This window comes from Hylobates moloch, unplaced genomic scaffold (assembly GCF_009828535.3).
Source record: "Hylobates moloch isolate HMO894 unplaced genomic scaffold, HMol_V3 SCAFFOLD_8, whole genome shotgun sequence".
Classification (NCBI taxonomy): domain Eukaryota; kingdom Metazoa; phylum Chordata; class Mammalia; order Primates; family Hylobatidae; genus Hylobates; species Hylobates moloch.
Window position 1 is genome coordinate 46000731 of NW_026652283.1, and position 17827 is coordinate 46018557.

The 17827-nt window shown below is 41.5% G+C and overlaps 1 protein-coding gene across 3 annotated transcripts in view; it reads right to left on the reverse strand.

Moving 5' to 3' along the window:
- The window catches only part of ZSWIM5 (zinc finger SWIM-type containing 5), a 176199-nt gene that overhangs the window by 5329 nt on the left and 153043 nt on the right, over positions 1 to 17827 (reverse strand). For 2 of the 3 annotated variants that reach the window (XM_032160637.2, XM_032160638.2), the window contains 4 exons: positions 17443 to 17580; positions 14537 to 14797; positions 14190 to 14325; positions 12819 to 12976 (listed from right to left, as the gene is read on the reverse strand). In XM_032160637.2, the coding sequence (XP_032016528.1) occupies positions 12819 to 12976; positions 14190 to 14325; positions 14537 to 14797; positions 17443 to 17580 (693 nt within the window). The remainder of the gene's footprint in view (positions 1 to 12818; positions 12977 to 14189; positions 14326 to 14536; positions 14798 to 17442; positions 17581 to 17827) is intronic. The other variant, XM_032160639.2, reaches the window with a different exon arrangement.

Sequence of the window (17827 nt, forward strand, 5' to 3'; positions counted from 1 at the left end):
GGGCGTGGTGGCTCTCGCCTGTAATCCCAGCACTTTGGGAGGCTGAGGTGGGTGAATCATTTGAGGTCAGGAGTTTGAGACCAGCCTGGCCAACATGGTGAAACCCCATCTCTACTAAAAAAATACAAAAATTAGCCAGGCATGGTGGTGTGCGCCTGTAGTCCCAGCTACTCAGGAGGCTGAGGCAGGAGAAGAGCTTGAACCTGGGAGGCAGAGGTTGCAGTGAGCCAAGACTGGGCCACTGCACTCCAGCCTGGGTGACACAGTGAGACTCCTTCTCAAAAAAAAAATAGAGTTCAATAACTTCATCTATAAAATGGAAACAATTGTTGTGAGAATTATAAAAAATTTGTAATATTCTATGATTCTATTTATTTTTTATTTTTTTATTTTTTTTGAGACGGAGTCTCGTGCTGTCGCCCAGGCTGGAGTGCAGTGGCACGATCTCGGCTCACTGCAAGCTCCGCCTCCTGGGTTCATGCCATTCTCCTGCCTCAGCCCCCCGAGTAGCTGGGACTACAGGCGCCCACCACCACACCCGGCTAATTTTTTGTATTTTTAGTAGAGATTCTATGATTCTATTTTTATAAAAAAAGATACATAGTGTGTGTGCATACATATGAATAGAAAATCTCCAGGAATATTTATGCCAATGTTTTATTAATAGTTGTTTTTGGGTGCCAGGATTATGCAAGAGATTTCCTTTATTCTTCTATCATCTTTAAAAACAGTTTTTTACGTTACTAGACTGTGTCTTTAGAGCAGTTTCAGGTTTACAGGAAATTGATCAGATAGTACAGAGAGTTCCCACATATCCCCTATTATTAACATCTTATACTAATGTGGTATATTTGGTAAACCAATATTAATACAGAAATCCCTCTGCACCTGTGGGGGACTGCGTCCATGACTTCCCTTGGATACCAAAATCTGAGGATGCTCAAGTCTCTCATAACCTACCATCGTATCCTCCCATATCCTTTAAATCACCTCTAGATTACTTATAATATCTAATACAATGCCTATATATCATTACATGTGGATTCAACATAGTGCCTTGTGCCCAGCAAATTAAAGTTTTGCTTTTTGGAACTTTGAGGAGTTTTTTTTCCTGAATATTTTTGATTCATGGTTGGTTGAATCCACAGATGCAGAACCCACAGATACAGAGGGCTGATTGTACATTATTATTAGCGTGGTACATCTGATGAACCAATATGCATATATTATTAACTCAAGTCTACATTTTACATTAGGGTTCACTCTGTGTTATACAGTTGTATGGGTTTTGACAAATGTATGTTATTAATCCACTATTACAGTGTCATATAAAATAGTTTCACCTCTCTAAAAATCTCCTGTGTTCTATCTGTTCATCCCCTTCTCCATTCCCTCTAAGTCCCTGGCAACTATTGATCTTTTTACTGTCTTCATAGTTTTGCTTTTTCTAGCATATCATGTACTTGGAATCATACAGTAAGCAGCCTTCTCAGACTGGCTTTTTTCTTTCTTCTTTTTTTTAACTTAAAGACTAGTGTGATAATACAGATTGGCTTCTTACAACATGCAATACGCATTTAAGTTTCCTCTATAGCTTTGTTTTTTTTTTCCCCTCAGAGTTTACAACCAAAACTTCCGTGTCTTTTTTTTTTTTTTTGAATGTGTGTGGCTTGAGAAATCATGTCTTTTTATTTAGAAATAATAATCAATTCTATGGATATATGACAATTTATTTATCCGTTCACCTTTTGAAGAACACCTTGGTTACTTCCAGTTTGGAGCAATTATAAATAAAGATGCTTTAAACATTCATGTGCAGACTTTTGTGTAGACATGTTTTCAAATAATTTCAAATAGGGTAAATAACTAGAAGCATGACTGCTGGGTCATACAGTAATACTATGTTGATCTTCGTAAAAAAAGACCAAACTGTCATCTAAAGTAACTGTACCATTTTGCATTCCCACCAGCAATGAATAAGAATTGCTGTTGCTCCACATCCTTGCCAGCATTTGGTGCTGTCAGTTTTGGATTTTAGCCATCCTAGTACTGTGTAATGATATCTCACTGTAGTTTTAATTTGTAATTCCCTAATGACATATAAGTTGAGCATTATTTCATATGCTTGTTTGATATCTGTGTATCTTCTTTGGTGAGGTGTCTCTACAGATCTTTAGCCCATTTTAAAATTGGGTTGTTTTCTTATTGTTGAGTTTTAAGAGTTTTTTGTATATTTGGGATATAAGTCCTTTATCAGATGTTTTTCAAACATTTTCTCCCAGTCTGCTTGTCTTTTTATTTTCTTATTAACAGTTTTTCTTTCTTTTGTTTTCTTTTTTTTTTTTTTTTTTTAGATGGAGTCTCAGTCTTGTCACCCAGGCTGGAGTGCAATGGCTGTGATCTGGGCTCACTGCAACCTCTGCCTCCTGGGTTCAAGCGATTCTTTTGCCTCAGTCTCCCGAGTAGCTGGGATTACAGGCGTGCGCCACCACTCCTGGCTACTTTTTGAATTTTTATTAGAGACAAGGTTTCACCATGTTGACCAGGCTGGTCTCAAACTCCTGACCTCAGGTGATCCACCTGACTTGACCTCCCCAAGTGCTGCGATTACAGGCGTGAGCCACCATGCCTGGCCTCTTTACAGTTTTTCATGGGTTTAAGTTTTGAATTTTAATGAATTCCAACTACTCATTTTTTTCTTTCATGATTCTGCTTTTGGTGTTGTATCTAAAAAGTCATTGTCAAACCCCAAATCACCTAGATTTTCTCCTAGATTACCCGCTAGAATTATTATTATTATTAATTAATTTATTTTTTGAGACCAAGTCTCACTCTGTCGCCCAGGCTGGAGTGCAATGGTGCGATCTTGGCTAACTGCAACCTCCACCTCCTGGGTTAAAGATATTCTCCTATCTCAGCCTCCTGAGTAGCTGGGATTACAGGTGCATGGTACCACGCCCGGCTAATTCTTGTATTTTTAGTAGAGATGGGGTTTCACCATGTTGGCCAGGCTGGTCTTGAACTCCTGACCTCAGATGATCCGCCCACCTCAGCCTCCCAAAGTGCTGGGATTACAGGTGTGAGCCACCACGCCTGGCCATCCTCTAGAAATTTTATAGTTTTGTGTTTTACCTTTATGTCTATGATCCATTTTGAGTTAATTTTTGTGAAAGGTCTAAGGTCAGCGTCTATATTAATTTCTTTTTGCATGTGAATATCCAGATTTTCTAGCACCATTTGTTGAAAAGACAATCTTTTGCTCCTTTCTCAGTATCAGTTGACTAAATTTGTGTGAGTCTATTTCTGAGCTTTTAATTTTGTTCAATTGATCTAACTGTCAGTTTTTCAACAGTACCACACTGTCTTGATTAATATTATAGTGTTTCCATTGGGTAGTGTCAGGCCTCTGACTTTTTCTTCAATATTATGTTGGCTAGTCTAGGTCTTTTGTTTTTCCACACAAAGTTTAGAAAGGGTTTGTTGATATGCACAAAATAAATTGCTGGGATTTTGATTGGGATTGTGTTAAATCTACAGATCATGTTGGGAAGAACTAACCTCCTAATATACATTCTTATTATCCATGAACATGGACCATTTCTTATTTAAATCATCTCTGATTTTTTTCATCCAAGTTTTACAGTATTCCTCATATCGATCTTATACATATTTTACTAGATTTATTCCTAAGTACTTCATTTTTGGGGTGCTAATGTAAATGGTACTGTGTTTTTAATTTCAAATTCCAATTGTTCTTTGCTGGCATATAGGAAAGCAATTGAATTTTGTATATTAATCTTATATACTGCAAACTTGCTATAATTACTTGTTAGTTCCAGTTTTTAAAAAAATTGATTCTTTGGGATTCATACATAGTCAATCATGTCATTTGTGAACAAAGACAGATTTATTTCTTCCTTTCCAATATGTACAAACAATCCCTGGCTTACAATGATTTCACTTAAGAATTTTTGACCTTAAGATGGGTTTATTGGGACATAACCCTGTCATTAGTCAGGGAGCATCTGTATATCATTTATTTCCTTTTCCTATCTTATTGTATTAGGAACTTCTAGTATGATGCTGAATAGAAGTGGCAAGAGGAACATTCTTGTCTTATTCCTGATCTTAAAGGGAAAGCATCTAGTTTCTCACCATTAAGTATAATGGTAGTTAGTTGTAGGTCTTAATTTTTTGTCTTTAAGCTCTTTTGCCCAGGATAGAGTGTAGTAGCACGATCATGGTTCACTGCAGCCTTGACTTCCCAGGCTCAAGTGATCCTCTTGCCTCAGCCTCCCAAGTAGCTGGAACTACAGGAGTGTGCCTACCACAACTGGCTATTTTTCATTTTTTAGTAGCGATGAGGTCTTGCCATGTTATCCAGGCTGGTCTTGAACTCCCAGGCTCAAGCGATTCTCTCATCTTGGCCTCCCAAAGTGCTAGGATTATAGGTGTGAGCCACCAGACCCAGCCGGTAATCGTAGGTTTATTTTGTAGAAGTTCTTTATCAAGTTGAGGCAGTTCTCCTCTATTCCTAGTTTGCTAAGGGTTTTTTTTTTTTTTAATTATGAATGGGTGTCAGTTATGCTTTTCCTGCATTTACTGATGAATGACTTTTCTTCTTTGCCTGTGGAAAGAATAAATTCCATTAATGGAATTAACGGATTCCATTAATTGATTTTCAAGTGTTGAGACAATTTACATACTTGAAATAAATCCTACTTGTGGTTCATTCTTTTTGTAAACTGTTGGGTTTGATTTGCTAAAATTTGTTCAGGATTTTTGCATTTATGCTCATGAGTCATACTGATCTGTACTTTTCCTTTCTTGTAATGTCTTTATCTAGTTTTGGTTTTAGAGTAATGCTGGCCTCATAGAGTAAGGAAGTGTTTCCTCTGCTTCTATTTTCTGGAAGAGACTTTAGAGAATCGGTACCATTTATTCCTTAAATATTTGGTGGAACTCACTAGTGAAATAATCTGAGCCTGGCGCTTTCTGTTTTGGAAGGTTATTATTAATTCAATTTCTTTAACAAATATAGGCCTATTCAGATTATTTATTTCTCCTTCTGTGAGTTTTGGTAGATTGTGTTTTTCAAGAAATTGGTCCATCTAATTATCTAAGTTATCAAATTGGTGGGCATAGAGTTGTTCAAAACATTTTTTTATTATCCTTTTAATGTCCATGGGGATCAGTACAGATGGCCCCTCTTTCATTTATGATATTAGTAATTTAGATCTCCTCTCTTTTTTTTTTCTTGGTTAGCCTAAAGGTTTATCAATTTTATTGATCTTTTCAAAGAACCAGTCTTGCTTTTATTGATTTTTGCCTACTGTTTTTCTACTTTCAATTTCACTGATTTCTGCTCTAATTTTTGTTATTTATTTTCTTCTGCTAACTTAGATTTACATTGCTCTTCTTTCGCTATTTTCCCAATGTGGAAGCTTAACTTATAAACTGTTATTTATTCTTTCTCTATTTTACTAATGTGCAAACTTAGATTATTGATTTTATTTTATAATTTTTTTTTAATTTTAAATTTTTTTTTTTTTTTTTTTGAGGCAGAGTCTCACTCTGTCGCCTAAGCTGGAGTGCAGTGGCACGATCTCAGCTCACTGCAACCTCTGCCTCCTGGTTCAAGTGATTCTTCTGCCTCAGCCTCCCAAGTAGCTGAGATTACAGGCACCTGCCACCACGGCCAGCTAATTTTTGTATTTTTGTAGAGACAGGGTTTCTCTATGTTGGTCAGCCTGGTCTCAAACTCCTGACCTCATGTGATTGCCCCGGCCTCTCAAAGTGCTGGGATTACAGGCATGAACCACTGCACCCGGCCTATTTTTTGAGAAAAGGTCTTACTCTTGCCTAGGCTGGAGTGCAGTAGTGTGATCATGGCTCAGCCTTGACCTCCCAGGCTCAAGTGATCCTCCCACCTCAGCCTCCCAAGCCACTGGGATTATGGGTGTGAGCCACCATGTCTGACTCTTTTCTCTTTTTTTTCTCTTCTCTTCTCTTTCTTCCTTCTTTTTGAGATGGAGTCTCACTCTGTTGGCCAGGCTGGAGTGCAGTGGCATGATCTCGGCTCACTGCAACCTCTGCCTCCAGGTTCAAGTGATTCTCCTGCCTCAGCCTCCCGAGTAGCTGGGACTACAGGCATGTACCACCATACCCAGCTAATTTTTGTATTTTTAGTACAGGCAGGGTTTTGCCATGTTGGCCAGGCTGGTCTCGAACTGCTGACCTCAGGTAATCTGCCCACCTCGGCCTCCCAAAGTGCTGGGATTACAGGGGTGAGCCACCACGCCTGGCTGCTCTTTTCACTTTCTTGATAATGCTCTTTGATGCACACAAGATTTAAATTTTGATGAAGTCTAATTTATCTGCGTATTTTTCTTGTTGTTCATGCTTTTGATGTCATAGCTAAGAATCCACTGGCTTACCCAAGGTCATGAAGACTTATTCCTATGTTTTCATGTAAGAGTTTTATGGCTTTAGCTCTTATATTTAGGTTATTGGTTCCATCTCTACTTTTAATCTATCTGTGTCTTTAAAGTGGGTTTCTTATAGACAACATATAGTTGAGTTTTAAAAAGGTTTCTCCACACCTTTGTCAAAACATTTTTTTATCAAAAATTTTCCATGGTGGCTCATGCCTGCAATCCCAGCACTTTGGGAGGCTGAGGTGAGTGGATCATCTGAAGTCAGGAGTTTGAGACCAGCCTGGCTATCATGGCAAAACCCCATCTCTACTAAAAATACAAAAATTAGTTGGCCGTGGTGGTGGGCACCTATAGTCACAGCTCCTCGGGAGGCTGAGGCAGGAGAATCGTTTGAACTCGGGGGGCAGGGATTGCAGTGAGCCGAAATCGCACCACTACATTCCAGCCTGGGTGACAGAGCGAGACGCTATCTCAAAAAATAAAAATAAAAATAAATAAATAAAAATAATAATTTTCCTTGGCTAAGTGTTGTGGCTCACACCTGTAATCCCAGCATTTTGGGAGCCCAAGGTGGGAAGATTACTTGAGGCCAGGAGTTCAAGACCAGCTAGGGTAACATAGCAAGACCTCGTCTCTACTAAAAAATAAAATTTAAAACAAATCCTTTATTTTGAAATAATTTTACTTACACAAAAGTTTGAAGAATAGAACAGAGATTTTTTTTCTTCTCTCTGAACCATTTGAAAGTAAGTGACTTGATGCTCCATCACTCCTGATTATTGTAGTATTTCCTACAGACACTCTTCTACCCCCGCAACACAACCATCAAACGCAGCAAATTAACAGATATATTCCCACCACCTACCACTGACCACACTCAAGTTCCACCAATTGTCCCCAAAATGTCTTTTATAGCAAAAGATTTTATACAAGTTCATGTGTTGCACTGTTTGTCATGTGTCTTTAAGTCTTCTTCAATTTGGAAAAATTTCCCCATCTTTCCTTGACATTCATGACCTTGACACTTTTGCAGGCTAGTTATTTTGTAGTATGTCCTTTAATTTGGTATTCCTGATGTTTCCTTATTAGATGTACATTTGCACTTTTGGCTATAACGTCACAGAAGTGATGCTGAGTTCTTATTGTTTCCTATCAGGTAATCTATGTTTTTGACTTCATCCATTTCTGATATTAACCGTGATCAGTTGATTAAAGTGGTGTTGGCCAGGTTTCGATTGTAAAGTTATACATTTTTCCTTTATGATTGATAAATATTTTGTGAAGAGATACCTTGAGACTATATGAATATCCTGTTCTTCAAACGTTCACGCACTAGCTTTGAATCCATTGATATTTCCCGACCTGCAGCTATTTTAGGTATCTCATGTAAGTCAAATCATACAATATTTATCCTTTTGTGTCTAGCTTATTTCACTTAGCATGTTCTCAAGGTTCACTGATGTTGTAGCATGTATCAGACTTTCATTCCTTTTATGGCTGAATAATATTCTATTGTCTATATATACCACATGTTGTTTATCCATTCATCTGTTGATGAACATTTGGCTATTATGAATAATGTTACTATAAACACTGTTGTACAACTATCTGTTTGAGTTCCTGCTTGCAATTCTTTTGGACATATAGCTGGTTCATTTTTTTTCGACCCACCTACCTGTTTATATTTATGTTTTTAGAGACAGGGTCTCACTTTCTCATCCAGGAAGTGGCACAATAGCTCACTGTAACCTCAAACTCCTGGGCTCAAGCAATCCTCTTGGCTTTAGCCTCCTGAGTAGCTGGGACTACAGGCAGGTGCCACCATGTCCAGCTAGTTTTTAAATTTTTAGCAGAGACAGGGTCTCGCTATGTTGCCCAGGCTGGTCTCAAACTCCTGTCCTCTAGTGATCTTCCCACCTCAGCCTCCCAAAGTGTTAGGATTACAGGTGTGAGTCACTTTGGCCTTTAATGACTGAATGATTGATTGATTGAGATGGAGTCTTGCTCTGTCGCCCAGGCTGGAGTGCAGTGGTGCGAGCTCGGCTCACTGCAAACTCTGCCTCCCAGTTCAAGTGATTCTTGTGCCTCAGCCTCCTGAGTAGCTGGGATTACAGGAATATGCCACCACGCCTGGCTAATTTTTGTATTTTTAGTAGAGACAGGGTTTTGCCATGTTGGCCAGGCTGGTCTCAAACTCCTAACTTCAGGTTATCCGCCCGCCTCGGCCTCCCAAAGTGCTGGGATTACTGGCGTGAGCCACTGAGCCTGGCCCTGGCTTTTATTTATTCTTAAGTGAGCTTTGACAGTTTTGTTTTTGAAGGAGGTGGTCCATTTCATCTGTGTTGTTGAATTTACTGGCATAAAGCTGTTTGTAATATTCTCCTATTACCATTTTGATGTCTTTAGAATCTGTAGTGATATCACCTTTCTCATTTCTGATATTGGTCATTTCTGCCTTTTATCTCCTTTTTTCTTGATCAGTCTAGACAGGGATTTAAATTTGATTTATGTTGTTTTCATTCTTTCTTTTTTTTTTTTTTTTTGAGATAGAGTCTTATTCTGTCCTCCAGGCTGGAGTGTAGTGGCATGATCTTGGCTCATTGCAACCTCTGTCTCCCCGGTTCAAGCAATTCTCCCTGCCTCAGCCTCTCGAGTAGCTGGGATTACAGGTGCCCACCACCAGGCCCGGCTAATTTTTGTATTTTTTAGTAGAGACAGGGTTTTGCCATGTTGGCCAGCCTTGTCTCGAACTCCTGACCTCAAGCAATCCACCTGCCTTGACTCCCAAAGTGCTGGGATTACAGGCATGAGCCACTGTGCCCGGCCTTAATTGATCTTTTCAAAGAATCAGCTTTTGGTTTCATTGATTATTCTCTATTTCATTGATTTTTGTTCTGATTTTTTTTTTTTTTTTTTGAGACAGAGTCTTACTCTGTTGCCCAGGCTGGAGTGCAGTGGTGTGATCTTGGCTCATTGCAGCCTCCACCTCTTGTGTTCAGATGATTATAGTACCTCAGCCTCCTGAGTAGCTGGGATTATAGGTGCGTGCCACCATGCCCACTTAATTTTTTTTTTTTTTGTATTTTTGGTAGAGATGGAGTTTTACCATGTTAGCCAGGCTGATCCTGAACTCCTGGCTTCAAGTGGTCTGCCTTCCTTGGCCTCTCAAAGTACTGGGATTACAGGTATGAGCCACCGCACCTGTCTGCTCTCATCTTTATTATTTCCTTTCCTATGCTTACCTTGGGTTTTTTTTCTGACTTTTTTTTTTTTTTTTTTTGAGACGGAGTCTCGCTCTTTCCCCCAGGCTGGAGTGCAGTGGCGCGATCTTGGCTCACTGCAAGCTCCGCCTCCCGGGTTCACGCCATTCTCCTGCCTCAGCCTCCCGAGTAGCTGGGACTACAGGCGCCTGCCGCCGTGCCCGGCTAATTTTTTTTTTGTATTTTTAGTAGAGACGGGGTTTTCACCGTGTTAGCCAGGATGGTCTCGATCTCCTGACCTCGTGATCCGCCCGTCCCGGCCTCCCAAAGTGCTGGGATTACAGGCGTGAGCCACAGCGCCCGGCCTCTGACTTCTTAAAGTGAAATCTGGGCTGGGCACAGTGGCTCATGCCTGTAATCCCAGCACTTTGGGAGGCTGAGGTGGGCGGATCACGAGGTCAGGAGATCGAGACCATCCTGGCAAACACTGTGAAGCCCCGTCTGTACTAAAAATACAAAAAAATTAGCCAGGCATGGTGGCGGGTGCCTGTAGTCCCAGCTATTCGGGAGGCGGAAGCAGGAGAATGGCATGAACCCGGGGGGGCGGAGCTTGCAGTGAGCGGAGATGGCGCCACTGCATTCCAGCCTGGGCAACAGAGTGAGACTCTGTCTCAAAAAAAAAAAAAAAAAAAAAAAAAAGTGAAATCTGAGATCACTGATTTGAAGCATTTTTCTTTTATTGCTAAAAATTTATAAGTAAAACCTTAGCTACATTCCACAAATTTTGACTTGTGCTTTCATTTTCATACAGTCAAAAGATTTTCTAATTTTCTTGTGATTTTTTTTTGTGCTCCATGAGTAATATACATGTATGTGGTTTAACTTCCAAAAACTTAAGATATTTTAAAATATCTTTTTATTATTGCTTTCTAATTGTACTGTGGTTGTCTGAAAAAGATTTTTAGTTCATCTCTCTCTCTTTTTTTTAAGAGTCAGGGTCTTGCTCTGTCACCCAGGTTGGAGTGCAGTGTCATGATGGTAACTTACTGCAGTCTCTTAACTCCTGGGCTCGAGCAGTCCTTCTACCTTAGCCTCCTGAGTAGCTGGGACTATGGGTGCTTGCCAGTATACCTGGCTAATTTTCCAAATTTTTTGTAAAGACAGGATCTTGCTATGTTGCTCAGGCTAGTCTCAAACTCCTGGTCTCAAGTGATCCTTCTGCCTTGGCCTCCTAAAGTGTTGGGATTACAGGTGTGAGCCACTGCACCTGGCCTCATCTTTGTTTCTGAAATATATTTTCATTGGTATAAAATTCTAGTTTGACAGTTTTTTTTTTTTTTTTTTTTTTTTGAGATAGTCTTACTCTGTCACCCGGGCAGGAGTGCAGTGGTGTGATCTCGGCTCACCGCAACCAATGCTTCCCAGGTTCAAGCGATTCTCGTGCCACAGCCTCCTGAGTAGCCAGGACTACAGGTGTGCACTACCATGCCCAGCTAATTTTTTATTTTTAGTAGAGACAGGGGTTTCACCATGTTGGCCAGGATGTTCTCAAACTCCTGACCTCAAGTGATCTGCCCACCTTGGCCTCCCAAAGTGCTGGGATTATAGGTGTGAGCCATCGTGCCTGGTCTGATACTTTTTTTTTTTTTTTAAAGTACTTTAAGGGATTTTTTTTCCCACTGTTTTCTGGCTTACATTGTTTCTAATTAGAAATCTGTTCTCATACTTGTTTTTTTGTCCTTTGTAATGTATCTTTTTTACTCTGATTGCTTTTAAGTAGATTTTCTCTTCTATTATTGGCTTTAAGCATTTTGGTTATGATGTGCCTTGGTATAGTTTTCTTCATGTTTATTAGGCTTGTGGTTCATTGATTTCCTTAGATCTGTAGTCCTCCTCCTTATCCTGCTTGGAATCTGATACTCCATGCAGGCTACCACCACTCCCCACTTGACACTCCTCACACGAATGCACATTATCAGATTTGTTGATTTTTGCCAATAAGATGAGTAAAAAATGTTATCTCAGGCTAATTTTAATTTGTATTTCTAATGTGATACCAGGTATTTTAGTTGTCTAAAAACCATTTGTATCTCCTTTTCTGTGAACTGTCTGATCATATGCTTTGTTCTATTTTTGCATTTGTTTGCTGATCATTTTTATGTTAATTTATATGTAACTTTTACCTTTTCTCTAATGAGCATGTATTTTTGGGGGGACAATAAGAAGATACCACATAAAGTTATTTTTAATTAAAAAAAAAACTTCAAAATCCATGTAGTTTCCTGGTCTAAAATATTCAGGAGCTCATGGTGGCTAGCATTTTATCATAGCTCCTTCTTATATAGGGGCTTACTTTCACTTGTGTTTGTGGTGAAACCTGCATAGCTAACAGGATGTATGTGAGCTTAAAGGCCTGAGAATCACTTTGGACTGCCTATCTTTTACCAGGGCACTGAAAAAAAAATCACCAACTCTTATATCTGTAAGGAGTTCAGTTCTATCTTAGTCATCACTTCATTAGATCTTCCAGTGGCCCTGGGAGGCTGACAGGTCATTGACAATGATCCCCATTTTATAGATTTGAAACTGAGGTGTAGAAAGGTGAAGTGATTTTATCAAACAGAAGGTTAGACTTAGAAGTAACTTAAAGATCATTTAATTTTACATATTCGGTATCCTACAATTAGTAACTAGGGTAAAGTTTTGGCTTGGATCCAGGTGCTCTTTCTTTTTTTTTTTTGAGACAGAGTCTTGCTCTGTCACCTAGGCTGGAGTGCAGTGGCGCGATCTCGGCTCACTGCAAGCTCTGCCTCCCGGGTTCACGCCATTCTCCTGCCTCAGCCTCCCGAGTAGCTGGGACTGCAGGCGCTCACCACCATGCCCAGCTACTTTTTGTATTTTTAGTAGAGAAGGGGTTTCACCACGTTGGCCAGGATGGTCTCAATCTCTTGACCTCGTGATCTGCCCGCCTTGGCCTCTCGAAGTGCTGGGATTACAGGTGTGAGCCACTGCGCCTGGCCAGGTGCTCTTTCTAATGGCAGCAATCAAAGTGAGGATCACTATCACTCTAAATGGTCAAGGAGCTTCTCTTCCTCAGGAGACTGCAGGGCCAAGCCTTTGACATGCCATGGCTGGGCAGGCAGATGGGTGATGCTGGAGCTTAAGGTCTATCTATGCTCACCTTTGGCAGCAGTCAGCATGGTGGAGGCCAGTTCACACTGCTGTGATTCCAAGTGTCCAAGCGTGAACCAGCGAGGATAACGGCTGGGCACCACAGACACCATATGGTGAGGGTGGGATGTGTCGCCTGCAGAAGCTGAGTTTTCTAAAACAGGTAACCTGGAAGACCCAGGAAGAATCATCAGCCACCATCCAGACCCTGGGCTTCTGAGCCACCTTAGAGAAGCTTGCTCTTTGCTGGGGAGGAACTGGGGAGAGGAAAGGATTAACTAAGAGCTTTGAAGGTTTTTAAACCTATGGTACTATACACTATATGAGGTGAGTGCCTGGGCACTTGAGAACTCAACGCTGAATAGTTTCCATTACAAATGGATGTGAAAGGCAGTTCAAGAGCTATCGGGTTGAATAGTATGATATATTGTAAAAAAAAGAGAAAAGTTAATACAGTTTAAAAAAGAAACATAGGGTTGTTTATTTATTTTTGAGACAGTGTCTCTCTCTGTCGCATAGGCTGGAGCGTAGTGGCACAATCACAGCTCACTGCAGCCCTGACCTCCCGGGCTCAAGCGATCCTCCTACCCCAGTCTCTTGAGTAGCTGGGACTTCAGGTGTGCACCAACATGCCTGGCTAATTTTTGTATTTTTTGTTTTTGTAGAGACGGGGTTTCACCACGCTGCCCAGGCTGGTCTCAAACTCCTGGGCTCAAGCAATCTACCTGCCTCGGCCTCCCAAAGTGCTAGGATTACAGGCTTGAGCCACTGTACCCAGCCTGGTTATTTCTAAAAGTATAAGAAATACATGCCAAGGAATTTCCTGTTTTAGCTAGGGTATTCTCCCAGCCTTACAGTCTGACTAAAATTCTTCTTCTGTACAGTCTGCCACATCCCAGAGGTTTAACTGCCTAAACCAAGGATCCTATTCTAGCTTGGAAACAAGATGCCCATAGCTCATTGTTCTCAAGTCTTGGGGTAAACATATTTATCTCTACTTCCCCCAGCTTCTTCTGGGGACCTGTGCTCTGGGAACCTTGATTCAGTTGAACTACAGAAGGGCTCAGACCCCTTCTCAGCTTGCCTGACTAACCACTGAACAGGAAGACTCAGGTCTTAAATGCTCCTTATTTATTAACATCTCAGGGGCTTCCTCAGACAATCAACCATAAGTACTGCCAGGGAACCAAGTCACCAACAAGGAATCCAGATACGAATCCTAGATCACATAAAAATATCTGAGCCATTTTAAGGTACACTTGGTAGCAGGTCCAACAGAATGACAAAGAGGGAAAGAAAAGAAAGTGAAATAAGCAATGAAAAAGAGCACTGGACACTTCTGCTTTGGTGGAGGCAACTGGACTGGGAAAGGGCTACCCACCTCATGGCACGTAAGGCTAATTTATAGGACAGGTCTGGATCATGAGGCAGCAGAGCTGAGAACAAATACTTGGCAAAGGTATGCATGGGAACACTCTCTCGGTGGATGACTTCTCCCAGACCGCTGAAAGGACCTCCTGGAGGAAGATAAGCCAGCCAGTTATTTATCTGTATGCTTCCATTTGCTAGCCTGGACTTGAGCCCCAATATCTCATGCATGTTTGCTAATCATGGGAACCTTCACTACATTTTAATGTCATAAATGTTCCTGTACTTGTACGCTATTGGAGAGGGGAGCTCAGGGTCATGGGCCAAAGACACTGTAACAAGAGACTCTTTTCTACTTACCTTCCAGCAGTAAGATGCATTGTTTTTGCAGTGTTTGCACTAGCTCATCGTCCAGCTGCAGCTCTTGGAGTTGGCTCAGGAGCTGCTCCTCATTACGGCATACCTTGTCCTGTGCGTAGAGGCCTTCAGGCATTACCCTCTGTTGACCCAGGCCCATCAATGCAACTTCCAGGGCCAATGACAGGTAGGACTCACTGCCGTTTGGGGAACCTGCAGCCACAGGTACATGCTGGTACACAGGGGGTCTGCTTTCATTCATATCTGAGGGCAACAGGGCACCAAATTCTTTAGGTCAGGCTTGGTAGAGTCTTCTTTCTTTTTTTTATTTTTTTTTTTGAGACAGAGTCTTGCTCTGTTGTCTAGGCTGGAGTGCAGTGGCACAATCTCGGCTCACTGCAGCCTCTGCCTCCCCGGTTCAAGCGATTTTCCTGCCTCAGCCTCCCAAGTAGCTGGGATTATAGGAGCATGCCAAAACACCTGTCTAATTTTTGTATTTTTAGTAGAGAGGGGATTTCATCATGTTGGCCAGGCTGGACTCAAACTCCTGACCTCAGGTGATCTGCCTACCTCGGCCTCCGAAAGTGCTGGGATTACAGGTGTGAGCCACCGTGTCCGGCCTAGTCTTCTGTCTTTCCCTCCCACCTTTGGGATACAGCTTGGTCAACAGCTATCACAGGGAAGCTGAATCAGAACCCCAGAAGAGTAAGGAAAATATATTGAAAAAAAGGTTACATAGAGCCACAAAGATTCTCACTTCTTTCTTTTTTTAATTTTTTTGGAGACAGAGTCTTGCTCGGTTGCTAAGGTGGGAGTGTAGTGGTGCAATCATGGCTCACTGATGCAGCCTCAACCTCTTGGGCTCAAGCGACCCTCCCACCTCAGCTTCCTGAGTAGCTGGGACTACACATGCCACCATGCCCAGATATTTTTTAAAATTTTTTTGTAGAGATAGGGTCTCATTATGTTGCCCAGGCTGGTCTCGAACTCCTGAGCTCAAGTGATTCTCCCACCTTGGCCTCCCAAAATGCTGGGATTATAGGCATGAGCCACCATGCCCAGCCCCACCTCCTTTTTTTTTTTTTTTTTTTTTTTTTGAGATGGAGTCTTGCTCCATCTCCCAGGCTGGAGAGCAGTGGCACGATATTGGCTTACTGCAACCTCCGCCTCCCGGGTTCAAGCAATTCGTCTGCCTCAGCCTCCTGAGTAGCTGGGATTACAGGCGCACACCACCACACCCAGCTAATTTTTATATTTTTAGTAGAGACGGGGTTTCACCATGTTGGCCAGGCTGGTCTCCAACTCCTGACCTCAGGTGATCCACCTGCCTTGGCCTCCCAAAGTGCTGGGATTACAGGCGAGAGCCACTGCACCCGGCCCACCTCCTTGTTAATATATGAACTGGCTAAGCCAGTTAGGGAAGTATAAAATCTTATCTTTTGCTAGCACATTATGTAATGCTGTAATTGTCTGTTTTTGTTTCTGTCTCTTTCATAGAATGTGAACATCTTAAAGGGATTAGACCATCTTGTTGTTCTAGGTATTGCTATGTGTTAGTGGTGAATGAATAAACCAAAGTGCAAACTCAGGTTTCCAAGATGTAAATGTCACTGTACAGATGAAACAGACCAAAGATGATGATTCACTTTGCAAGGGATCAGAGGGAAGATAAGGAGCAGCCCTCACTTGGCTTGGGGCCATCCCTTATATCTCTACCCAGAGAAATCTGAATCCCTATAGTTAAACTCTTACTTTTTTAACATTTGCAATGTTTATGTTACTATTATCTCATATGCTCCACCACTGGGTACACAATTTCAGGAAGTAAGCACGGTTTAAACGTCAAAGTCTTGGTTTCTTTTCTTTTCTCCCTCATCTATCCAATAAATATTTATGAAAGATTGTTAAATGTCAGGTCCTCCACTAAGTGCTAGGAACACAAAGATAAAGAAGTCATAATTTGTTTTCAAGTAGCTGACAGTCTAGTAAGAGAGAACTATTTGTAAATAAATTGTGATGTAGCACGCTAAATACTAAAGTAGATATATGTATATGGTAAGTGAAGGCATAAAGAAGAAAGAATCAATTTTGTCTCTATCTATTCTTGGCTACTCTAATAGAGTCTTGAGACTCTATTAAATTATTCTCCTCTATTTCTTATTTGTAAAATTGGTACAAAACCATCATGTGGAAGAAAGTTCAAAGGAAACCAGAAAATATTATTATGCAATTGCAAGGGATACACAGATTCTTAATGGAAGTTCTTTCCCACTTTCAGACTGCTCTAGGTTCTCGCCTCTGACTGCTAAAATTTCTCTATCACTTGTTATTCTTCTTGGACTACATTCTTTAGGCATTTATGATAGGGAAATAAAAGGAACAAGGAAGGCTGGCAAGGTAAAATGTGAAATCAGGACAAGTCCAGACCAAAGGGTAGGAAAGGAAGGTGGGAAATGGGCAAGTATGAAGAAACCTCTCAGGGTGCTCTAGTTTGGACAAGAGGGGGAAAAAAACTTCAAAAGGAGGTAGAACAGAGTCTGGAAGGGAGAAAAGGGCTGACAAGGGCAGTCTTTTTTTTTTTTTTTTTTTTTTTTTAATGAAACAGGGTCTCACTTTGTCACCCAGATTGCAGTGCAGTGGTGTGATCTTGACTCACTGCAGCCTCGATCTCCTGGGATCAAGTGATCCTACTGCCTCAGCCCCCAAGTAGCTGGGACTACAGGTGACTGACCACACCTGGCTAATATTTTGTAGAGACAGGGTTTTGCCATGTTGTCCAGGCTGGTCTTGAACTCCTGAACTCAAGTAATCCACCCACCTTGGCCTCCCAAAATGCTAGGATTACAGGTGTGAGCCACCATTCTAGCCAACAAGGGCAGTCTTGGTTTGCCTTAGGCTGACCCCTGTACCTGACATCTCCAGATAGCCATCATCATTCAGGCGGCAGGCCTCAGTCAAAGTGAGAAACAGGCAGCCAATGGGATCCAGGGGATGGCCCACCCAGCCCTCCAGGTTTGTGATGGTTGTGGTTCCTCTCTGCAACAGTTCTGGAAACAAGCAGGTTAAAATTTTAGACAATGATAGAGACAAACTGCTGTCTGTCCCTGCTGGGTGGTCTCATCAGTCTCTCCAACCTTGACCCTGAGAGTCAAATAAAAGCTTCTCTAATGTCTTGCTTTGGGCTGATAGGGCTGGCCACAAACATACCAGCCAGCTATAACGTCACGTGGTCTGCATTTGGGTTGCCTGCTGGTAGTGCATATGTGGATAGAGCTTTACAGGTTTTTGTTTTAA